The sequence below is a fragment of the Gekko japonicus genome, unplaced genomic scaffold, assembly GCF_001447785.1.
Source record: "Gekko japonicus isolate JY-2015 unplaced genomic scaffold, Gekko_japonicus_V1.1 scaffold699, whole genome shotgun sequence".
NCBI lineage: Eukaryota > Metazoa > Chordata > Lepidosauria > Squamata > Gekkonidae > Gekko > Gekko japonicus.
Window position 1 is genome coordinate 346,558 of NW_015165848.1, and position 23,211 is coordinate 369,768.

At 44.7% G+C, this 23,211-nt stretch overlaps 1 protein-coding gene across 2 annotated transcripts in view; it reads right to left on the reverse strand.

The window, feature by feature from the left end:
* TBC1D9B (TBC1 domain family member 9B) overlaps positions 1–21,620 on the reverse strand; it is a 48,835-nt gene extending 27,215 nt beyond the window's left edge. For both annotated transcript variants that reach the window (XM_015411084.1, XM_015411083.1), the window contains exons 1-9: positions 21,438–21,620; positions 16,514–16,624; positions 10,011–10,129; positions 8,544–8,772; positions 7,874–8,132; positions 6,975–7,182; positions 6,048–6,260; positions 3,680–3,841; positions 3,064–3,214 (exon numbers count right to left, since the gene is read on the reverse strand). In XM_015411084.1, the coding sequence (XP_015266570.1) occupies positions 3,064–3,214; positions 3,680–3,841; positions 6,048–6,260; positions 6,975–7,182; positions 7,874–8,132; positions 8,544–8,772; positions 10,011–10,129; positions 16,514–16,624; positions 21,438–21,555 (1,570 nt within the window). In that variant the 5' untranslated portion in view covers positions 21,556–21,620. The remainder of the gene's footprint in view (positions 1–3,063; positions 3,215–3,679; positions 3,842–6,047; positions 6,261–6,974; positions 7,183–7,873; positions 8,133–8,543; positions 8,773–10,010; positions 10,130–16,513; positions 16,625–21,437) is intronic.
* Positions 21,621–23,211: the final 1,591 nt, after the last annotated feature.

Sequence of the window (23,211 nt, forward strand, 5' to 3'; positions counted from 1 at the left end):
CCTTGCTCTCTAAAAGATATAGAATCCACTACACACACCATACTTCATTGCCCTCTCTACAGGGATATCCGATCTCGTTTTATTACTCCATTTCTAGAGGGTAAAAGCTGACACTCTGATCTCAATTGTTCACTTTCTTCTGTTTAATTCTAATTGTGAAATAATGGAGGCTGTTGCAAAATGTTTATATTATGGAATCAGAAGACGAGGCTTGAATAGCCAAGTGTAAGTGACTGATGCATCTTAGTATTTCCCTGTATTTCCATGATGCTTTGTGCTTTCATGCCAATAAAGGTTTTGTGTGTGTGTGTGTATTCTTTCGAGTACTACGGCTGGGCTTGGGAGGTGTAGTGTTGCGCTTGCTTTGGTCACCTTTGGAGAACAGGCTCCAGAAGATGTTGCTGGGTGAATTCTGCCCCATGGTTGGGGTGGGTGGGGTGGATGACAAAGTTCCATCTTGCCCTTTTGCCACTGGGAGAAATCATGCAGAAATGTGGAACAAAGTGTCACCAACATGAGGATGGTTCCAGACAGGTGGTAGAAGTACTTATCAGCACCTGGACAAAGGTGATTCAGGGATAGGTGTCCAGCATGTTATAGATGAGGCTATCCTCCCTCTGAATGATTTGGTACATAGTCTGGAGATACTACTTATATCTTTATCAGCTGGTTTTAGTTTGGTTCAACAACTGCTGCTGTTGCTGGAGAAGGCAGACTTAGCCATGATCAGATGGGCTTTGATAACATCCGAATAAGACATGCTGTATGCTGGGCTGCCCTTGAAGACCATATGGTAAATTCAATTGGTACAAAACACAGTGGATGGAGTGTTAACTAAGGACCTTTTCCACATTTTTGGGGGGTGTTGGTTTTAGCCCCATACTACTTTGGTCTATTCCCCTGATTTCTACATGTATTTTTGTTCATTTAGTTTCCACTACAGTCGTCATCCCCCCCCCCCGGGGGGAGTTCCCCCCAGTTTATTTTGGGACTGTTTTTACCCAATCTTTTTTTCAGGAAGCCGATTTTCAGTCACTTTTTTCCTCAGGCACAATGTTTCTGTTGGTTTTCTTTGTCACACCCATTCCCACCCACTAGGTTAAAGGTAAAAGTTTCCCTTGCTTGAAAGCCAGTCGAATCTGACTCTAGGGGGTGGTGCTCATCTCCGTTTCCAAGCCGGAAGAGCCAGTGCAGTCCGAAGAAGTTTCCGTGGTCATGTGGCTGGCATGACTAAACGCTGAGGTGCACGGAACGCTGTTACCTTCCCACCGAAGTGGTACTTATTTATCTACTTGCAATTTCTTGCTTTCAAACTGCTAGGTTGGCAGGAGCTGGGGCCAGAGATGGGAGCTCACTCCATCATGCAACACTAGGGTCTTGAACTGCCGAACTACAGACCTTCCGGGCCGCATCTCAACGTCTTAACCTTTGAGCCACCGTGGCACTATATCCCACCCACTAAGGGTGTGCAACCCCCCCCCAAAAAAAACACCTGGTACTTTTCAGCTTCAGGTGTACTGAACCTGAAAAATATCAGTATTTCCTGATATTCCTGAATCCCAATACTGGTATGATATTGGGATTCGGGAAATAATTGGGATTACTGAATTTATTCTGCTTCATTAGATCCTATGGGGACCATCCCCATAGAGTATAATGGAGAAGAAATGTAAACTTTAAATGGAAGTTTGCGGTGGTTGTTCTGGTGGGCCAACTCCTGGAGGTTGGAGAGGAAGGCCAGGAGGTGTGAGCAGCGAAAGAACTGGAAACCGGGAAGGCATGTTTGCAGGGAAGAGGAGGTGAAAGGGGGCAGAAAAGGGGGCACTGGGAAGCGGAATCTTGGATATTGGAGAGGGGGCCAGGGGCACTTTTGGATACTGAGTTGGGACCCCAGCACCCCAGGAAGGCAGGGATAAACACAGGGATGAAGGGGGAAAAGGGGTACAGGTGATTTTCCAGGGTTTGTGGGGGTTGTGCCAATGGGCTGACACCTGGAAGTTGGAAAGGAAGGTCAGGAGGTGTGAACAGTGAAAGAACCAGAGTCCCAGCACACCAGGAAGGCATGTTTGCAGGAGGAGAGGGTGAAAGAGAGGGGCTTGCTCGTGGTGGTAGTGGAGTGCCAGAAGTGGACCCCTGGATGCTGGAGAGGGGGGCCAGGAGCACATTTTGGATACTGTTTTGGGACCCTGGGAAGGCATGGATCGAAGCAGGGAAATTGGTATTTTAGTGCCATTTAAAAAAAAATGCTGCCATCATATTGATACAGCAATATAAGCATGCACGAAAAATAAAATGAGGTGAGTTTGCTGTGATGTCACTGGTGACACCCCCAATGACGACAGCACTTTCCCTGGAAAATCCTGATTATTTAAGACACATTTGGAATAAAATAAACTGGCTCCACAACTGTGCAAATGCAGAGGGAGGGCAGATGGGTGGAAGAACTGCACTCAAACAGATTCCAATGCTTGTGGATCAACTGCCGAGAAAATCAGGAGTAAGTCAAGCATCTGAAAAACCTCTAAGACATACCAGAATGAGCCCTTAAAACCAGTTGCATTGACTTCCAGTGTGTTTGTAATACAAATGCTAGCATTGACCTTTAAAACTTTACAAAGGTCCAGGGATACCTGAAGGACTGCCGCCACCTTTATCAATCTGCCCAACTCTTGAGATCAATACATCTCTTCTGAGAACCAATATTAATAAAAGTGTAACTGACTGGGACCTTCACAAGGGCTTTTTTCGCTCCTGTTTCCAAATTCTGGGACTCCATCGTTCAGGAGGTACGACTGACACTATTCCAGCAAGCCTTCCAGGTTTAAGTCAAAGTCCTCTGAACTGGACTGAGAAATGGGGAAGATGCCTATTGTTTCAGTTGCCTGCTTGATTGCTTTTAGGTACTGGTGGTTTGTTTTTAATGATGTCATCTTTTTCAATTTTGTTAGTAACCAACAAGGGACTATAATAGGCAGAATATACATTCTGTAAATAAAAGAAAATAAAGTCTGTAAAAACCATACAATTACCTATCATTTAAAAGCACGCTATACGATTGCTCACCTGAAAATAGGAGCCACAGCTCTCCGCGAAGATTTTCTGGGATCCCTCTCAGTACTAGTTCACGGGTCTTGGCTGTGCGATACATACACATTCCTCTCCCATATTCAAAGAAATGAATATTCCATGATTCCTCCTTCATCCTTTCCTTTGCCTTAGACAGGGACGCATTATTAGAGTCAAATTACTAGACATCAGTTTGACCCAGTCTCTTGGTTTTCCCCTACTCCCAAGCTTTGCCTTGTAAATAATATATTAACATTGATCTCCTATATTAATCTGCAATAAAAACGTGCAAGATTAAATGCAGTATTAAAAAGTTTCTCTCTGCATGGGCCAAATTAGTAAAGAATGGTGTGCAATTTGAATTTAGCCAACAAAGCACAGAGTTGGAGGCCAGATTAACAATGCCTGTTCCCACGCAGAGACTAGCATTTTAAGATACCCAAGAATTAGTGGCAAGAAAACAGTGCTATTTAGTTATATTTGATGGTATTTTCTCAAATAATTATGAGGGTTTCTATAAGATGTAGTTTTATATGGTAACTTATTGTTTCTGTTATTGTTTAATAAACACTTCAATTTTTTTCTGATTGATAAAAAAGAGCCGATAACTCACCTGACGTGATTCAGAGATATTCTTGGTGTTGGTTCCAAACAGTTTAAGTAATCCCTGGGATGCAGTTGGCACTTTGTCTGCACAAAAATTAGCCAGCTGATTACTGAAAGGAGAGGCAGGACTGACTTCAAGAGGGCTGCTGGGAGACTGCTCTGGGGTTTCCTAAAAACAAAAATATAAACTGAAAACAAAATATTGTACCCACTGTGAGAGTTTCTTCTTGATGGTGGGACGAAGATTACCTTGACAATTAACCCTGCTGCTGGCTTCAGAGGCAGAACTATGCTAACTAAACAGAGTCTTTTCTCCTTTGTTGTGAAGAGCTCCTCCAGATCTGTATAGAGTATTATGTACTGATAAAAAAAACTGTTTTAGAAGGAGAAAAGGAAACAAAGAGGACTACCCAAAGAACCCTGTATTTAAATGAATAAGGTTATTCCAGGAGTCACTACAGAACCACTCTACAGAAATTATGGGTAAGTGAGGACACCTTCCATTTTATTGAAATGAAGAAATCCTCACAGGAGGTCCAACATTTTGCTTTCAGTCAATGGATGAGCAATCCTCATGGCTGTACTGCGTTACTTCAAGGTGCTGGTTCTTACCTTTAAAGCCCTATATGGTCAGGGGCCGACATACCCGAGAGACCACCTTTCCCCATATGTACCCCAGCGAGCACTATGTTCAGGGTCTCAAAATCGATTGACACACACCCCCCCCGGGCTCCAAAGATGTCAGACTGGCAACAACCAGGGCTAGGGGCTTCTTGGTGGCGGCTCCGCACTGGTGGAACAAGCTCCCAGAAGAGATCAGGGCCCTGCGGGACCTTTTACAGTTCCGCAGGGCCTGGAAGACAGAGCTCTTCCACCAGGCCTTTGGTTAAGGAGCCGCCACCATTAACAACACCACCACCACCACTTCATTAAAGATCGTTAACGATACTTGAGAAGGATAAAGCCTGTGCCGATTCCATAGTTACAGCCTATGCCTGCCGCATATATATGATAAGAACGAGAAACTGATGAGCAAGGCAGACCAGAGACCACAGTAACATAATTGTTGCTGTCATCTCTAAGTATTAACTACAACTAGCTAGCACTTTATGACATCAGACTGTTAATATGGTTTTACCTATGTTATAATTGTTTTTGTTTTATCCTTTGTAAGCCGCCCTGAGCCTGCTTTGGCAGAGAGGGTTGGATAAAAATCGAATGAATGAATAAATAAATAAATAATTGGCCACTGTTCACACCAAATGTTGATGCTCTTCTGAGAGGCTGTGCTGGAGGTGCTGCTTTGGCTGCCACCTGACTGGAGTGGGTTGTTCTGGGACTGAGCTGTGCCCAAGGTGCCTTGAGGGAACTGCGAGGGCTCCTGTGACATTACTGAAGGCTGGACCTGCTATGCGCTCACAGATCACCCCCCCTCCTCAGCTTTCTGAGGTGACTCCTGCCATGCCCCATGGAACCTTCACTTCCTCAAGAGATAAGTGATAGAGTCAAGCTATGAAGTATCTGAGTATGTGGCAAGCCTCTCTATTTATATACTTCATTAACAGTCCACCTTCCTTGCTGAGGCTCACAAAAGTTTACAATAAACAATATAATACATAAAACCAACAAAATTAGAGAACAACATGCTAAAAAGGGTATAATACAGAGAATAAAGTGGGCATACAAGATTGGCAGGCAGCGACCTCCCTTGCCTGGTTAAGTAAGGTGGGGGAGGAGGGAAGAAAGAGAAAAACTTTCCTTGAAGTGCTACTAAGTAGGAGAGCTCTGAAGATACCTGATTCTACACGGCAGAAAGGGTTGAATTGGGGGAACTTCTCCCAATGGAAAAGGAAAGACCCTTCCAAATTAGGATAGCCCTGCTTGTGAAGCCAGTGGATTAACCTTCACAAGGTTATACTCTTCCACAGACAGAACTGCAGAAGTCCAAAGAAGCTTCTGTTGCAATTTAAAGAACATTTAGTGTGACCAAAGGCTATTCAGGGGAGATTTTTTTAGGACAGGGATATTGCAGACCACAACAGCATGACCTTCATCTGTCTAACCAGCATACATCAACTCTGGATTAAGAAACCCTTATAATTTTTCAAATCTCTTGCAGCAAATTGAACAAAAATGTTGTCCTCTTCATTGCTATTCATGAGAAGGAAATGAAGCAGCTGGATTTAGATAGATTTACCTACCTCCCTTGCCCGGCTAAGTAAGGTGGGGGAGGAGGGAAGAAAAACTTTCCTTGAAGTGCTGCTGAGTAGGAGAGCTCTGAAGATACCTGATTCTACAAAGGGGACTGTATATCAAAATGTATTCCAGTTCATGTACAGCTGTTATGGTATGCTGACAGAACTCAGTTCTAATACCTCACTTGTTTGGTCGCCAAAGCTTTTCTTCCGCGCTCCACCATTGCTGCATGATTTTTTGGATGAAGTTCTCTGCAGAAAGTCAGAAATTCTCTGGACCAAAAAATCCCGGTCTTTCAAATTGGCAAACAGGAAGGTCATTTTGCTTTTGGTACTGATTGAGAGTGGGCTGGGCAAGACGCTGGAACTATCGGCTTTCTCAACAATTGTGACCTAGAAAATACAAGTGGGGACACAGTTGGGATATGCCAGGCTTCTTCATAACTAGAAATGTTCCAAAACTGATACTCAACTTGTTATGGATAATCTACAACCTTGACTATTAACTTGCTTGCAATTCCATCATTACTACATGTGATAATTTAGCGCCATCAAAGATCTACCTTGATGCTTTTTCTTACAGGAAGGAGGGTGTACGTAAGACATGAAAAATGGGAAATTATAATCCTACAAGCTATGCAATGATGAATTTTGCTTTAAGCACCGTGTTTTCCACCTATTTTGATGACTGTGGTTCAGAGAGTTAAGATCAGAAGTCTCTCCTTAGGTTCTCATACTTAAATTTTTTTTAAATAACCTTTATTGATATAACAAGGGAATTACATCTTATGTGACATAGGAACAAAATATGATTAATAGCACTTTAACTCTCTCTGGCTCTGGAAATTGTTGCAAAACAGCACCATTCTCTCTCATGCGCATACTGGTGCTTCTTTCCGACACCGTCTCCCCCCCCCCCCAAATATGTAACACTAGAAGTTAAAACTGGATCTTGCTGCCATCAACTTGGAAAATTATTTCTTCAACCCACAAAAGGAAAACACCAACATCTAACAACTTTCTATAAATTCAGCATGTTAAGCTAAGAAACAAATGAATTTCTAGCCCTGATGCTGAGACAACTCATCACCAGAAACAGGTTCCCACCTCCCTAAGCGGTATTATGAGATGACAAGCCTCTTCTGCCTTGCTAGCAAAACAAATATAGTTGTTGGAAACAAACATCTGGCCAAGGATGTGAATTTTGTTGAACGGGGTCCACAAAGTGCAATCTGTGTGTCCATCGAGACGTTCGTCCTTAGGCAGTCGGAAAGTAGCACGGTACCACTCATTTTTGGCTCGAGCATCAAGATCTCTGAAGAAACAGTAAGCAAATACAACACGACATATTAGGAAAACAATGACTCTTACAATCCAATCCAAGAAGCAAAACCACCACTGTTTTTCCAGCACAGCTCAATCTTTAAGTATTACAAGAACTGCCTCTTGTCAATACAGTTTCATCCCTGATTCTCCTTCCAAGAAATCTGTTTAAATAAAGAATAAAGTAAAAGAATGTATGTGAGGAAGAGAAAGAAAAGCGGCAGAGCTGTACAGTTCCCACTGCATTGAAAATGCATTAGTGGAGAGTCAGATGACCTTAAGAACAGGAGGTGACGACAGACTCTGGAAGAGCCCTCCCAAGGCTGAGATTTGCTGGGAAAGGGCAGTGGGACACTTCTCACACATTCAGGCTTACCCTATTTACATCTTAAAGAGGACACGTTTCCAGATTTCTCCCCTTTACAGCCAGGAAGGAATATGCTCAGTCAAAAAAAATATACATTCAAACTTTTTTGACCTGGAAAGATAGATTGTGTCTCCTATGATTATAGGTGAACTTGTACAGCTCATACACTTCATCCTTAAAATGATCCCTTGTACTGGAGATTAAGCAAGTCTTCAGTGTTAATGCATATAAATATTTCATGAAAATACAGAAGATGCCTCTCAGTTTCACTTGTTTTCCTCCAAACCCTGGAAGATATATATATGCACACACACACCTTTTGAGGGCTGAGATATTCTTGAGAGGCTTGCTGGGCTTGGGAAGCAACATATCCTCCACGAAGCCTTTATTATCCAGTAGCTGCCGCATGGCAATGTTAGCCAGCTGTTCCATCAACTTGAAGGTCTCACTGATGTTGAGGAACATAGAGAAGTAGAGCTCACTGTCCCTGGTACTCACTTTGATGCATTCAGGGAACAGCAGGGTGGCATTCTTCTCCAGCTGAGTTACATCCACCCACTGGACTATTAGGGTTACTAGGGAAACACGGAAACCCAAGCAATCACTGTAAGACTTCCAAACACATTTTAAACAAACGAGAAAGCCTATATAAACCTATCCGGTTTTCTTTTTCCAATTCCAACATGACTCAGCTAAATTCTCATACACAATAAACAGACTAAGTAGCCCTGCACATTTTTGCAAAAATGGCTCACCATAGTTAACCTTTGAGAAGTGGGCCAAAGAATCACGGGCTCCCTCCTCTCCTTTTCAAAATGAGAATTCTACCTGCTGGGCCTAAACCTCAGTATGAATGTCACTCATAGTCAGACCTTGTAAACGGCTTAATCCCAGATCTGACCCCAGTTTAAAACAGGCAATCAGACCAGATCAGTTAAACAAATGAGGTGTGGGGGCCAGAGACACGCAGCAGGCTTACCACTTACCTTCTTTGCCCAAGAGGAAGGAATAGAAACAGAGGTGATTGACAGTCAGATACAGCCAGCCCTGTCTTGGGACACGTCCTTTCCAGTAGCTGCAGGAGTAGTAATTGACTAACTTCTCTCCTTCAGGCATTCCAAACTGCTTACGCATCTTCAGTTCTGCTTCCTTAAATTTACCTGGGTCTTCTTCCCCCTGAGGCTGCTGGTTCTTATTCTCTTCAGCAATAATGCCCTGTAGGAAAAAAGGAGATCAGGACGAGTGGTCTTCTACAGAATCAGGCACAAACTAGCTAGTTCAGTGGTGGCGAACCTATGGCACGGGTGCCAGAGGTGGCACTCAGAGCCCTCTCTGAGGGGAAGTGTGCCATCGCCCCAGCCAGGCCCAGACCATCATTAAAGTGTCGAATTCTCTGCCAAATAATTTTAAGTAAATGAAAGCATTTGGGATTGCTTTCCTTACTTTGTTTGGATCATCTTAAGTTAATGTATGAGTTGTTTTTTCTAAAGTAAAACCTCAATATTCAGGTTAAATTGCCATGTTGGCACTTTGTGATAAATAAGTGGGTTTTGGGTCGCAGTTTGGGCACTCGGTCTCTAAAAGGTTCGCCATCACTGAGCTAGTTGAACACAGTCCACACGTCCACCACTTGAGGGTATAATCCTGTTGTGGGTATACTGCAGTCTTCTAAGCACTCAATGCTCAATATTTTGTACATGGGAAAATATGACTGCTATGCACTGTTATGGTACTTGCTCTGTGCAACATAGGTTTTACCAGCACCCACTGAATATTGCAATTGACAAGCAATGGAACCACCTCCCATTCAGATATCACCCTGCTCCTATGTGAACTTACTTAAAAAAAAAAAAGTCTTCATTTTATGTTCTTCCATTGTCTGTGTGGGAAGATATTTCTCTTACCACAGAGAAAATCATGCAGGAAATTATGGGAGGCCAACTGCAGGGGAGGGCAGCAATGTTCCCTCTAATCCTCACCCCCTCCCCTGACTGAGCAGAGCAGTCCACACCCTGAGCAGAATACAACTGCTGCAATCTTAAAATGGGCCACGGGCAGTGCGAGAACCTGTGAGCGGGGCTTCCTGCATTAATGAGCGGCTGCTCACACACACAGTTTAGAGGGAACACTGGAGGGTAGGAACATCCAGGATAAAAAACAAAACAAAGCAACAGTATATTTGATCACAAGCCAGAATAGGTAGAAGCTCCTGAAAGTCTGTTCAAACTCAAGCTTGGCCTAATTACACAACCATATATGGTTGTAATGGATATGGTGATTAATACAGTGCCATGTTAAAACTATTCAGGTTATTTTGTTTTTATGAATAAAAGATACACTTTTTAGGTGCCCACGATGTACTTCAGATAATCGTCCTGCGCTGAGCTTTACATGAAGATGCAGGTTTTAGCCCCAAGACAAAAAAAGCCTACCGAAAAGCAAGTGTTTCTTACATGTATCTTGCCCTTGACAAAGGTAGTGATATCCTCTGTGTTATCAAAGATGGCGAGAGTCTGGAGCAAGTTATTCTCTAGCCATTCCCAGTGTTTTGTGATTTCTTTGCGGGATGAACCTAACAACAAATGAACAAATGACAATAAGATGGTAGCAGCTACAGGTGACTTTACAATTTAAGATACAAAAACAAGTGTCCGTATAGAATGCTTAAGTAATCTCACATCCATTCTCCTCACAGTGACTCTTCTCCTCTTGTGTAACTTTATTAAGGCTATAACCAGGCCTATTTTTGGGCAGGAATGCACAGAAACGGAGTTCCGGCTGGCTTCAGAGTTGGCCACGCCCACTACAGCCAAAACCTCTGCGTGTGTGACTACAGAGGGAAGGCCTGGAGAGCAAACCCCCCCGGCGACTCTGAGGTGGGCCATGGGGCCCCTGGAAGTGCCTTCCCCAGCCTGTCCAAGGGCTGGCTTGCCCGGGTGCCCTGCAGCTGCGGGACACCCAGACAAGCCAAGGGAAGGCATGGGGTGTGCCCTAATATGCTAATGAGCTGCACTGTCAGGGGTGTGGCCTAATATTCTAATGAGTTTCTGCTGTTGGGTGTGGCCTATTATGCTAATAAGTTCCTGCTGGGCTTTTTCTACAAAAAAAGCCCTGGCTATAACTTATAACTTAGGAAAGAACAAACCTGCTACAGCTTTACCACACAAGTGACAGTGATTCCAGCTAAACACTCATCAACAATCTTCAACCTTCTGGTCCTTTCACTTACTATTCTCCAGTATCTTAAGGACAAAAGAGAAGCCAATGTTGGATCAGGCCAGTGGCCCATCCAGTCCAACACTCTGTCACACAGTGGCCAAAAATACCAGGTGCCATCAGGAGGTCCAGCAGTGGGGCCAGGACACTAGAAGCCCTCCCACTGTTGCCCCCCCCAAGCAAAATTTAACTTCTACTTATCTGTCTTTCTGCTCTATACAGAGTTGGTTGTTTTCAGCCTGCACTGTTCTTTTCTTCCAATCCTATCACTGCTACCATCTTTTCTCTTTCTAAAACTATTTTAATACAAAGAATAAACTTTTATCATAATATTATAAGTCTCACGGAAAGATTCCTAGGCCTTTAAGAACATTTTCCTACAGTTTCATAATATATTATCTCTTTCTAAAACATCATGTTCTTACAGTTGGCAAAAAGCAACACCTCCCCTATTTGACAAGTCCCCTTTCAAAATTCACTTCTTCCTTAAAGACTTTCTGGCCTGCAGCCCCCATAGGTTACCCATGTTTTGTACCACTATGCTGCAACAAACCCCATGTCTGATTTAATTCCCTTCTCTGACACATACTCATTGGATGGTCCAGGGCAAGTTACTCATTTTTAGCCTCTGCTATCCCTCTGCCCATTGCCACTAACAGTGTTTTACATCATAGTGCTGTTTCAAAGTTTAAAATCATACAGATTAGGGCACATGCTGCACTAGCAGCGAGCGCACACCCACGATTTCTATCCAGATATGGCACTTACATGTGGCACTTTCTGCAAAACACTGAACAGCCCCTGCTCCCCTGCTGGCTTTCTACACTGGTTAGTGGTTTAAAGGTATCTACAGCAGAGGTATCAAACTCATTTGTTATGAGGGCCAAATTGGACATTATGTCACTGTCATCATGCTTTCCATAAAATGTAATGCCAGGTACTGGAGATATAAACTTTCTAAAGGACAGAGGCAAACCCAATTAATGATATTATTTTTTACTCAAATACAAACATACTTTTGATTTACTGATATTTATTACAGAGAAGAGTTGTTCACAGATTATGTTGTCTCAAATATAGACAGAATTTTAGAAGCAAAAGTACTGATATTTCTTGCTCTGAATTACTGCATCAAATGTTTGTGCTTTAGCAATTTTGAGTATGCTGTTTAGGTGTATATCTGTAAACTGAGAACATACTTTTGATTTACTGACATTTATTACAGAGAACATCTGTTCACAGATTATGTTATCCCAAATATAGACAGAATTTTAGAAGCAAAAGCCTTAAACTGGGGGTAATTTGGACCCTAAAACTGGTAAAATTTGCTAATGCCAACTTCAGAAAGCTTATCTTTCACTACAGCAACACACTGCTCCCCCATCTACCTGCAATTTGTGGCATCCTTTCATTGGTAGGTTGGGCAGCAGTGTGACTGTCCCATTCTGTTGACTGTACTGACTCACTATGTGTAATATGCCTTGAGAACGCCTCCCACATTAGAGAAACTTTCCCTGTCCATTGCGCCCCCCCTCCCCAGTGCAGGTAATCCCAGGGATCCTCTTCCCTCTCTGAAAATACACTTCCCCACTACACTAGATCAGCAACTTTTTCTCTGCAACCTTGGAAACATTTTTGTATGCAAAGCAGGGTTTCTTCCCCACTTAGCAAGGTCCACCCCAAAACACACCTCTCCAAGGAACTGCAGCCACCACCCTTAACACTTGCTTAATCCCCCACAAAAATAATGAACCCTCCACAGATTCACCAGCCACCTGTCAATGACCAGAACTCCTAAATCAGCCCTTTCCCCCCATCAATCCATCTCTTCCAAATCTCAAGTCTGCTCCTACTGACCACTCCTTTCCTTGCACTTCAGTCCCACTTAGAGACCTGACCTTCCACAAAGACACACATATATACCATGATGCTGAGGTTCAAGCACGGGGACTAACAACTGGGAGACCCAGGTTCATAAGCCTCTTTCTGCCATGGAAGCTGCTGGATGACTTTGGGCCAGTCACTCTCAAAGCCTAACTTACCCTGAACAGCAGCCCCATAGCTAGATGATTTTCATTGGGGGGCCCACTGGGTGGGGCATGACATTACTTCTGACATCACAAAAAAATTAAAATAGAAGAGCCAGAGTATAGCCGGCTCCCTGGTGTGGATCAAGCACTTACAGTTCCAGCTTCCTTCTCATGGCCAAGTTCAGGGGCTCAGTCCCCCCCCCCCAGTGTAGCCCACCCGTGCTTCCTGCCCGCCCCCCAACTCCGGAACATAATGAAGTGCTTTTGTGTGGCCTTGAACAATACCAAACAAGTATTCTAACAAATAGCCACTTCCTCTCCCCCCATCTCCAGATGGTGGTGAATAGAGGGATGCTGCTCCGAGTGAAGGTAGGTGGAGGAGCCCTGGCTTTCTCCCTTCTCCTCCGGCCTCGCCTGCCTGCTTCCCCTTACCTATGCTGGAATTGGTGTGCCTACCTCTGTGGCCATCCTGACTTTTGATCCAGCCAGCCATCCCCCCCTCCTCCTGGCAGCATTAGCCACTCTCCCTCCCCTTGGAAGCCCCCTAGTGGCAGGTCACCTGCCTTACTCTGTCTCTCTCTCGGCCACTCGCTCCCTTCCAGACTTGCCTCTCCACTGGGGGGGCTGCAGATTCGAGAGGGGGTGCCGCCCCCACCTAGCTACTGCCCTGCTGCACAGTTGTTATGAGAACAAAACAAAACAAAAAGACAGCGAGAAAGATACTTGTAAATTGCTTTGGGACAAGCAAAGTACAGATGCCTAGAAAATAAAAATGATACAACAAAATCTCATTAAGTCTTTAAGGTGGCTGAAGACTACTGTTTTATCTTAGCCTCCAACTACACCCCTGCTCTTGCATGCCACCCACCCCAAACACAAATACTCAGCACCTTCCCTCACTCCAACAACTATATTTCTCCTCCTCTCCCATGGCTTTCCAAGTTCAGTTCTCACCACACACCCCATTACACACACTTCAACCCTTCCCTTCCATGCCCTTCCCTGCAGTCCCTTATACCCTCACCCCAGATACATTCTGGCATTCCCATTCCCATACTTCCCCTAACACCCATTTCCATCAGCAGCTCCCCCTCCCACCACCTTCACACATAATGACTTTCTTCCTCCTTTCTTCTTCCTTCTCTTCTCCCAATGGGCCACTTTTCAGGCGTTGTGGTGGATAAAGAGCAAGAGAAGTAGGCAGAGGAGAAGGAGAAGAAGGTGGCAGTGACAGTGGTGAAGGAGGCAGCTTCTGTTGCTGAGGCAAAGTGGAAGGCCCAGCATGAACGTGCACTGATGGAAAGGTGGTGACCCTTCCCACCTCTGAGGGGGAGAGAGGGCAGCAGCTGCACGTGCACAGCCGGCCCAACCAAGAGAGAGAGGAAGGGGGGATGGACCTTCAGCCAGCCAACCTGACATGGGTCTTTTCACTGTTCTTGCCACTGCCGCCACCATCCTCCTCTTCCTTGCTCGAGGGCCAGATAACAGACCTGGACAGGGCGGTTCCAGTCCCCGGGCCTTATGTTTTGACACCCCTGATGTAGAGTGATGCAGGGTCCCCATGCCTGATCCCCAGCCTAAGAACCACAGGCCAAGAGCCCTTTGACTCTCACTCTTCAGCTCATACTTCTGCCCAGGGCTTTTTTGTAGAAAAAGCCCAGCAGGAACTCATTAGCATATTAGGCCGAAGCCCCGTGTTGCCAGAAGTGTGGACATCCAGCCACACCCACCTTTTGCTTCTTATTCTGTTTACCTTGTTTGTTGTCAAAACCCAGGGCCTACTGGCATTAAAGTCGTGAGTAATTTGCCTGCTGCATAAATTAGTTTGCTCTGGAGTCCTCCTTCCTGAGCTAAGACAAAAATGTGTGAGCCAGAGGCTAAAAAACTGTGAGCTAGCTCACACTAACTCAGCTTAGAGGGAACACTGCTTCCATCTGTTTCTGGATCAATTAAGTATTCTAGTTTTGACCTTCCCCTCGGAGGAGCCCTATAGTTCAAAGGCCCACAGCTCCTGCTTCTCAGCAGCAACAGCAAAAGGAGGGGCTTGCAATCAGCCCCAGGCAAACAGACCTTGTTCAGTGAGTAACAGACCAGACAAGAGACTCTAACAGACCCAGACAAAAACACCACTCTCCAGCAGGCTACAACCACCCACTCACCCGCAAACTCTGTCCTCTCTCAAAGCAACCTCAGTTAATGCTCCCCAGTAGTTTAGCAGTTTGGGAAAGGCAAAACAAACAAACAAAAAAAACCCCATTCAGCTTCCCAGCAGCTCTCTCCTGTGTTGTTTCTTGCAGCCTAGTTGGCTAAGTTCTGACAGGAACAGGACACTTTGATCATACCACTCTAAGTTTGACCCAACTTAACTGGCTTCCATCCAATGCTCCCTCTAAGCTGTGGAGTCTTGTGAGCAAAAATTCTACTTTATGAGCTACTGGCACTGGCATTAAAGTCGTGAGTAATTTGCCTGCTGCATAAATTAGTTTGCTCTGGAGTCCTCCTTCCTGAGCTAAGACAAAAATGTGTGAGCCAGAGGCTAAAAAACTGTGAGCTAGCTCACACTAACTCAGCTTAGAGGGAACACTGCTTCCATCTGTTTCTGGATCAATTAAGTGTTCTAGTTTTGACCTTCCCCTCAAGGACAACCTTCTCTACCTTGACCCATCTTGTACCATAAGGTCTGCTAAACAAGCACTGCTCTGTGTCCCACTGCCATCATAGGTATGGTGGAACATGCAATATGAACTACCGCAGGACTGAGACTTTAGAACTCCTCTCACCTAAGTGTAATTTGACCTAATCTTATTTTAACTTCAGAAGACAAATGAACCTTTCTACAAACTTTCGATCTAAATTGGTGTTGATGGAGATATTCTGCTATTGACTGACTTTATTTTCTTGAGGCTGGATTTTGGTTTATTATGCCCTTCTGGTTCATTCTTGCTTTCATTCTGCTGGTTACTCTGACGGTTTTCTATTGTCTTTTTATCTCTCTTATATATAAAGCTAATTTTGTGTGAAGTCCTGGAACACGCTGCCAGAGGCTTTGGCCAGGAGACCTGTCGATCACAAGGTCTCGCCATCCATCGGTGACTGCGTGCCCATGTGTTCTCAACGTCCCGCCTACCCTCTGACAGAACCGCCACCCAGACTTTCTGCCTCAGTAAGCTGCGAGTCGGCGGAGGCAGCGCCCGCTCCGCCAGCTGAAAGGGCTTGCTCGCTCGGCGCCCGGCGCTCCTCCGTGCCTCCAGGTGGGTCAGGGGCTGCGGGCCGCATCACGCTCGCCCGGGGCTCCGGGAGGGTGGGAACACGCCTCCTCCACAACGCCACGCTCACCCAGGCCCTCTACTAGAATCCCATTGCATTTCAGGCTGCAACGGGCCTTCCTCCTAGTTTTATTATAAATTTTAAAGTTTTAATGGCCACTCTGAAAATGTTACTAAAAGATGGGACAGCAATTTATAAATATACCCATACACAAATACATGATCTATACACATACTCAGATTTTTTCACATTGTTAGCCTTTCAGAAAGTGCTCCTAAACAAGTCCAAAATGCTCCTAAAGAACTCACTGGTTCAAAAAGCAGTTTGAAAAATCAGTATACGTTTCTTAAGTGGGCCTTGGGGACAACAGCAAACATACATCAGTGGCATTTGCCACTTAAAAAAAAACACTTTAATATGTTTTCAGGTCCAGTACTACTTACCGCATGCCACTGCCCAACAGATCTGAGAGTCCAGTGTCTGGTGCAGGATCCTGTAAGGCGCAACTCTAGCGCTTGAGTCCAAAACCACATCAAGGGTTCCCACAAGCAAGCCTAAAAGAACAAAGATGCAGAGAAAAACATGTCGAATTTGATTGGTCGAGGGGGAGGAGAGATGGAACATCCTATATGTACTTCTGAAAGACCACATCTTGATCTGAAAAACAGAAGCAACTCCACCACAATCAGATGCACACGATAAAACTAGCTGTACAGAACTGCTGTTAACAATTCCACAGCTAAGACAAAAAACAGATTATACCTAATTTTCATATGTATTCTGCTTCTTTTTAAAAATAATCAATTTTTATTCAATACAATAAAAAGATATACATGTGTTTCTTTCTCTTAGGAAATATTGGTATTGGTTTGCTTTTGACTAACGGAACGGAGAATTATTCTGTTTAGTCTTAGGGAAAACCAATGCCCAAAGGCAACCTGTTTGAAAAACTAACTGGGGCCCTGACCAGGATAACCTAGGCAAGCCTGATCTTGACAGATCTCGGAAGCTAAGCAGGGCCGACCCTGGAAAGTATTTGGATGGGGGACCTCCAGAGAATACCAGGGCCGGGAGGCCAGAGGCAGGCTAGCAAGCCACCTCTCTGAATGTCCTCTGTGCCCCATTAGGAGTCCCCAGAGGTTGCCATGACGTCCAGGCATGGGCACACACAAATGCAAAAATACAAAAAACAAAACCCTAACTGGGGACAAAGTTTATATCATCCATGGATTAAATATCTGAGCAACATTTGGAAACTCTGTCATCCTATTCATATATAGACAAAATATTCAAATGCTAGAATGTAAGGACAGCATCAAAGAGTACACAGTAATGACTGGCTAGGGGGTAGCACAGAAGAATACATGGAGGTTTCACCACTTCTGCAAGGCCAATTTAATAAAAGAGAACAGCAAAATCAGGTCATTACTCTGCCAGCAAAGGCAGTATTCTCATTTAGTAGTGCCAATCTTCTCATTTTATGAACACATACATGAGGTGCAGAGTCGGCCACCCGATAAGTTATTGAGAAATCCCTATCAGACCATAAGGAAGATTATCAGTTGCTCTGCTTGACTTACAGATTCCAAAGACTGAGAGGCCCTATTCTTGGGCCCCGGTCACACGTAAGAATTTGGGCCGGTAGAAGGACAGTTCGGGGACGCAGCAAACGTGCGCGATCCCACCACAACATCTGGGAAGCGTAGTGCTTCCGTCCCCGAACCGGCCCTTCCACGCAATACACTGCCGCAACACTGAACCACCTACCTCGGTGGTTCAAAGTGAAGGGGCGCCGCAAGCCGGGCCGTCGGATCGCCGGCGCGTCTTTGCGCCGGCGCATCCCCGGCTCCTAGCCGAACTGCGCATGCTCCGACATGCACAGCTTGGCAGGCTCCCCGTCTGACTGTGTTTTCTCCCCGGCATCTGATCGTGCCGGGGAGAAAAGGCGCCGCGGCTCAGGGGATCCGTGGGATCCCGCTGCGGCGTCTCAACTTTGGCGCGGCTTTTAAAAGCCGTGCTTTGGGTGACTTATCCCCTGCCGTGTGGCAGGGGCCATTGTTAACTTAAATATCAAGGCAAAGAGAAATGCCTCCACTGATGGTAGCAAACCTACAGTCTTCCCACAATTTTTATCTAGGACTGGAACTGATATTTTATCCTCACTTGTAAATCAGTTCACATCTCCTAGACTGCTTTTCTTACAAAAGATGATAGGTACATTTTGCATGGGTCTTCTGAAACCGAAGTGGTTTCTTTTTTTAAAAGATGGCCTTTTATGCATCACAATCACTGGCAATTAAAAAATACCCCAGACACCCAAATAATAAAAAGCTGCTTGTGAAAGGGACAACAAATAATTCTGGGAGAGTTGCTATAAAGTGACCTACTTTTCTAGAGAACAAATGCATCAACATGGTTGAGCCGGGTTTATGAGGAATAAAGGGACAGGAAGAGAACCTTAAAAACAAAGACCTTAAATTAAATACAGAAAGTATCTATTGTTTCTTCTCACAGCTGCAAAAATGTAACCAGACTGCAGATTCAAAGTGGCAGCTGAAACAAAATTAGGGGAGGAGATAAAGCTCCACCCCAGCAGGTCTCCACTCCATAATCAGACCTTTTACAATAAGGAGTTTGAGGCTTGATACCAGATTATACAAACAACAGCAGTTAGTATGAATGAACCTAAATGAACAGCAATTAGTATGAATGAACCTAAATGAATAAAGGTAGGTAGGCTTAGAGATTTTATAATACAACAGTATCTAGGCCCAGAAGCAACCCTCACAAGCAACTTCCAACACCACACCAGCTTATACAATGAACTGAAAGAAATGATATGTTCCAACTGAACTGAACACTGAGTGCTGGGAACATGTGCTTCCCCTATTACTGCACTTCCTTTACAGAAGACATTTGGATCCCATTACCAAAAATAATGAACATACATATATCCCTTAAAAACTTCTCTCAGTAGGCTGAAAAAAGGAAGTGTTAGGAAACTTAAAATACTGTTTGCACACAAAGGAACAACTTCTGACAACTGCGTTGTTTATTTGGTTTTATTTGGGTCACAGCTTGGATAAACTAAGAAGCTAACTTTCCATATCAAGAATCCTGCATGTATAACAAATCGGTAGATGAAGGAATCTGGGAGGCATGGTTTCTCAACCTACTTACCATGATGAAGTACTATGACATGACACTGTGCACCTGCTAAGACTCTTCTTTCTTGCACAAAAAGTACCAGAGCTCTATGCTCTAATTTGGGCCAAGCAGGGAAAATCTTAGAAACCTACTGATGTCTATGCTCTTAGAAATTTACAAAATAAACAGATGTAAATGCATGGCTGGCAATATCATCCATGTTTCATAAATGTAAGCTTGCTGACCTCTATCTATCTATATGGAAAAAAATTCAAGATCCAAGCACTGCAAAAGTGACAGATATGGGCAAGTTCAAATGGAAAAAATGTCAAGATCCAAGCACTCTCAACAATGCAAAAGTGACAGATATGGGCAAGTTCAAGGCCCGTTTCTTCATGGTCTTCTACAGTTACACTTTCTCTAAAGTAAGACACAAAAGGAAGTGTACCTTTTAAATAGGAATTTAGATTACTTCATTCCTTGGGCAATGGAGACACCATCTACTGTCTTGAAACCCTGTCCTAGCCTATCTATAGCACAAAAACATCCTGAACAGGTGCAGAGCAATGAGATGTGATCTGCATCAAATCTTCATAAACCTACAGGTGCTGACACAACATGAGTGTGAATATACTGGTTCAACATAAATGCAGTTTGTATCAGTTGCAAATCAGTACTTGTGTGTGCATTATGTGTTGTCAAATCACTTCCGACTTATGGCAACCCTATAAAATAATGACCTCCAAAATCTCCTGTCATTCACAGCCATGCAAGCTGAAGGTTTCTTTTGCTGAGTCAATCCATCTCATGTTGGGTCTTCCTCTTTTCCTGCTGCCTTCAGCGTTTCCTAGCATTATGGTCTTTTCCAGTGACTCTTGTCTTCTCATGATGTGACCAGAGTACAATAGCCTCAGTTTAGTCATTTTACCTTCTAGGGACAATTCAGGTTTGATTTGATCTAGCATCTACTTATTTGTCTTTCTGGAGGTCCACAGTACTCATAAAACTCTCCTCCAACACCACATTTCAAATGAATCAATTCCTGTTAGCTTTCTTTACTGTCCAACTATCACATCCATATACAGAGATGCTTATAAGTAAAATACGATCTGCTAATGACCTATGACATTACAGTTAATACAGCCAGAATTAGATTTCATTGTTTACAACTGCTGCAAATTTACTGCACTAAAGAAGACAATAGTCTTCTTTAACACCAAGTTAAGGAATGCTGCTCAAGCCATGTGATTCTGCAGATTCACATTAGTCACTCAAAAAGAAAAAAATATTCAGCTCCCATCGTTACATATAAAACCATTAAAATAGCACACAACCCTTAAGTTTGGAAGTCAGATATTTAATAACCACCACACATTCCTTATTACTTGCCAAGGTATATACATGATCATTAGCCAAGATGACAAAAAGTTGAGTGTAATGACATTAACATTTCCCCTTCACATGAAACACTGTATTCCAAATGTACACATGTACATCCACAGAACCTATGCTCTGAATTTAGGAAGATACAAAACGTATGTCCAAATGCACACATAAACATTCCTGTGTTACTCAAAGTCTAGATGTAATGTTGGCCCTTCACCAGTCAAAAGCTTGCTGGCATCATCCTTGTGGGAGGGCCCAAACATGCATCCAAATACGCTTGAGCCTTGGAAAGAGCAGACATCACACCTATCGCTTCCTACACACTTGAAGCCTCAGCAAGACACTAAATGCCGGCAGCTCAACGCAGCCCAAGCCTATGCATGTTTACTGGGTGGGAAGCAAGCCCCAGTGAAGTCAACGGGCCTTGCTCCCAAGCCTTTCTATATCCTTGGTAATAATTAACACTTTCCCCACCCAGCAGCAACATCCTCTATTCCGCGGGGAGCACGGAAACTGGCGATGTTACTAGCTACTGCATTACGTGAGACCACTGGAAGGGACGCCCCTTAACTACGCAAGCTCTGAATTAATAGGTTCTGTCCCTTTAAAAAAACACCTCCCATTGATTTATAACGAGGCAGACAGAAACCCCCCGCAATTACTGACAGTTTGGGAATTCCTAAGGGCAATGCCCAGGGCCAGGCCTTGCCCTTCCCCGTGAGAGCCATCGGACGCCGCTCCCCATATACGGGAGGGCCGGGGGGGGGGGCGACCTGGAGGCTGCCTGCCACTCCCTGCCCCGCAGGCGACTGGCTGGCTCGGTCGCTCACTCACCCGTCAGGCCGCCCCCCTTGCCATGGCCCCTCCGCCGCTGCAGGAGGAAGAACGGGTTGGCCCGCTCAGTGACCCACAGCGCGTTCGCCAGCAGCACCTCCTCGGGGGCCAGCCACATGGTGAAGCTGTTGTTGTTGTTGCTGCTGCGGCGGCGCGGCCGCCGCCACCCGCTCCGGCTCCCCACTTCGGGCTAGCTGGGCCCACGCAGTCACAGGTGGGTCACGGGGGCTGCCTACGTCGCGGCCAGAGCCGAGCGGCGCTTGCCTGTTGCGCCCTCTGGCGTTTCGGCTGCCGCACCGCGACTCCGGAGGGTGGCCATGCCTCCCTCCCCCCGCCCCCTCAATGTGTCTAGCCGCTTGCAGGATTCTCCGACCTTTAGCAGAGTCCTTTCAAGGGTTTCCCTCCCCTGCCCCCACAGTTGCAGTCGTAGCGTTTTTAGGAAGGAGTGGAGCGGAGTGAAATCGACAGCAGACCCAGATCTTCTCAGAAGAGGCTGGTTCACTTCTAGCTTTCCTGTGTCCACTCCAGCTTTAATTTTTTTTTTAAAAAAAATACAACCTATGATGTGCCTAAAAACAAGTTGCAAAACTTATCAATGCCAAAGAAATTTACAATTTGAAGCCCTGCGACGCAGAGCAAATTAGTCCTCGCCTCGGATCCCTCCCGCCCACTGTCAGGGTGGGATTTTTGAATCAGCATGCACTGGCTGGAGCTGTTCCACCTCACCTTTGTGGGAGTGGGTTGTGGTGGGTCGGTAGTGAGAGAAAGGCCCTATGCGTAATACATCCATTTTTTTCCTGCCTTCTTTTATGGTCCATAGCGGATCTTAGACACTGAAAATTACTCCCACAGCTGAGTTTTGGATTATGGGGTGGTGGGATGAAGGTCAAGTCTTACAGAACCAATTATCTGGTCTCACTCATGCTGTGGAATGTGACAAAGGTGGAAAGAGTCGTTAAAAAATCTCTCCTGGCCAGCCCCATTATAAGATGGGGAACATACATAAGGTACTCATAGGGTTGGGAAACTCCTGGAGACTTGAGGTGGTGTGTGGTAATGACAGTTTAGGGATGGGAGGGAGCTCAGTGAAGACATGATTCCATAGAATCTGCCTTCCAAAGCTGCCATTTCCTCCAAGGGAACAGATTGCTAGTCCAGAGATGTAATTTTATAACATTCTCTTCTAAAGACTCTAGGGCATTTTCTCCCACTAAGTTCCGTCCTCTTCTCAAATCCCACCTTCCTCATGCTCCATCCCTAAAATCTCCAGGAATTTTCCAACCCAGAGTTGGCAGCCCTGTGATTTCAGAAAATGTGCACTTGAAGGAAATAGCCCTTCCTTGCTGTCACCATTCTGCCAACTGGTATTCAGTGGCATAATGCCTCTGAGCCTGGCATTTCTATCTGGCTGACAATCACCGATAGACCTACCCCCCTGTGAATTTGCCTAATCTCCTTTTAAAGCCATTCAAACCATCTTGTGGCAGTGATTATGCACTGCATGAAGGATTTTTAAAAAAAATATAATTGTTCTGTTGTTTAATCAACTGTATCAATAGTGAGTGGTAGCCGCCTTGATCCTGCTTGTTAGGCAAGGTGGGGTATAAATACAAACAATAAAAATAAGTAAGTAAATAAAAAATAGTATGATGGGAGGGGGAGACTTTTTAATCTGCTTTCCTCACACCAAACATTGTTTTATACCCTTCTATCATACCAGTCGACTTTTTCAAAACTAAAAAGTCCCAGGCGTTTGTATGGAAGGTTCTTAACT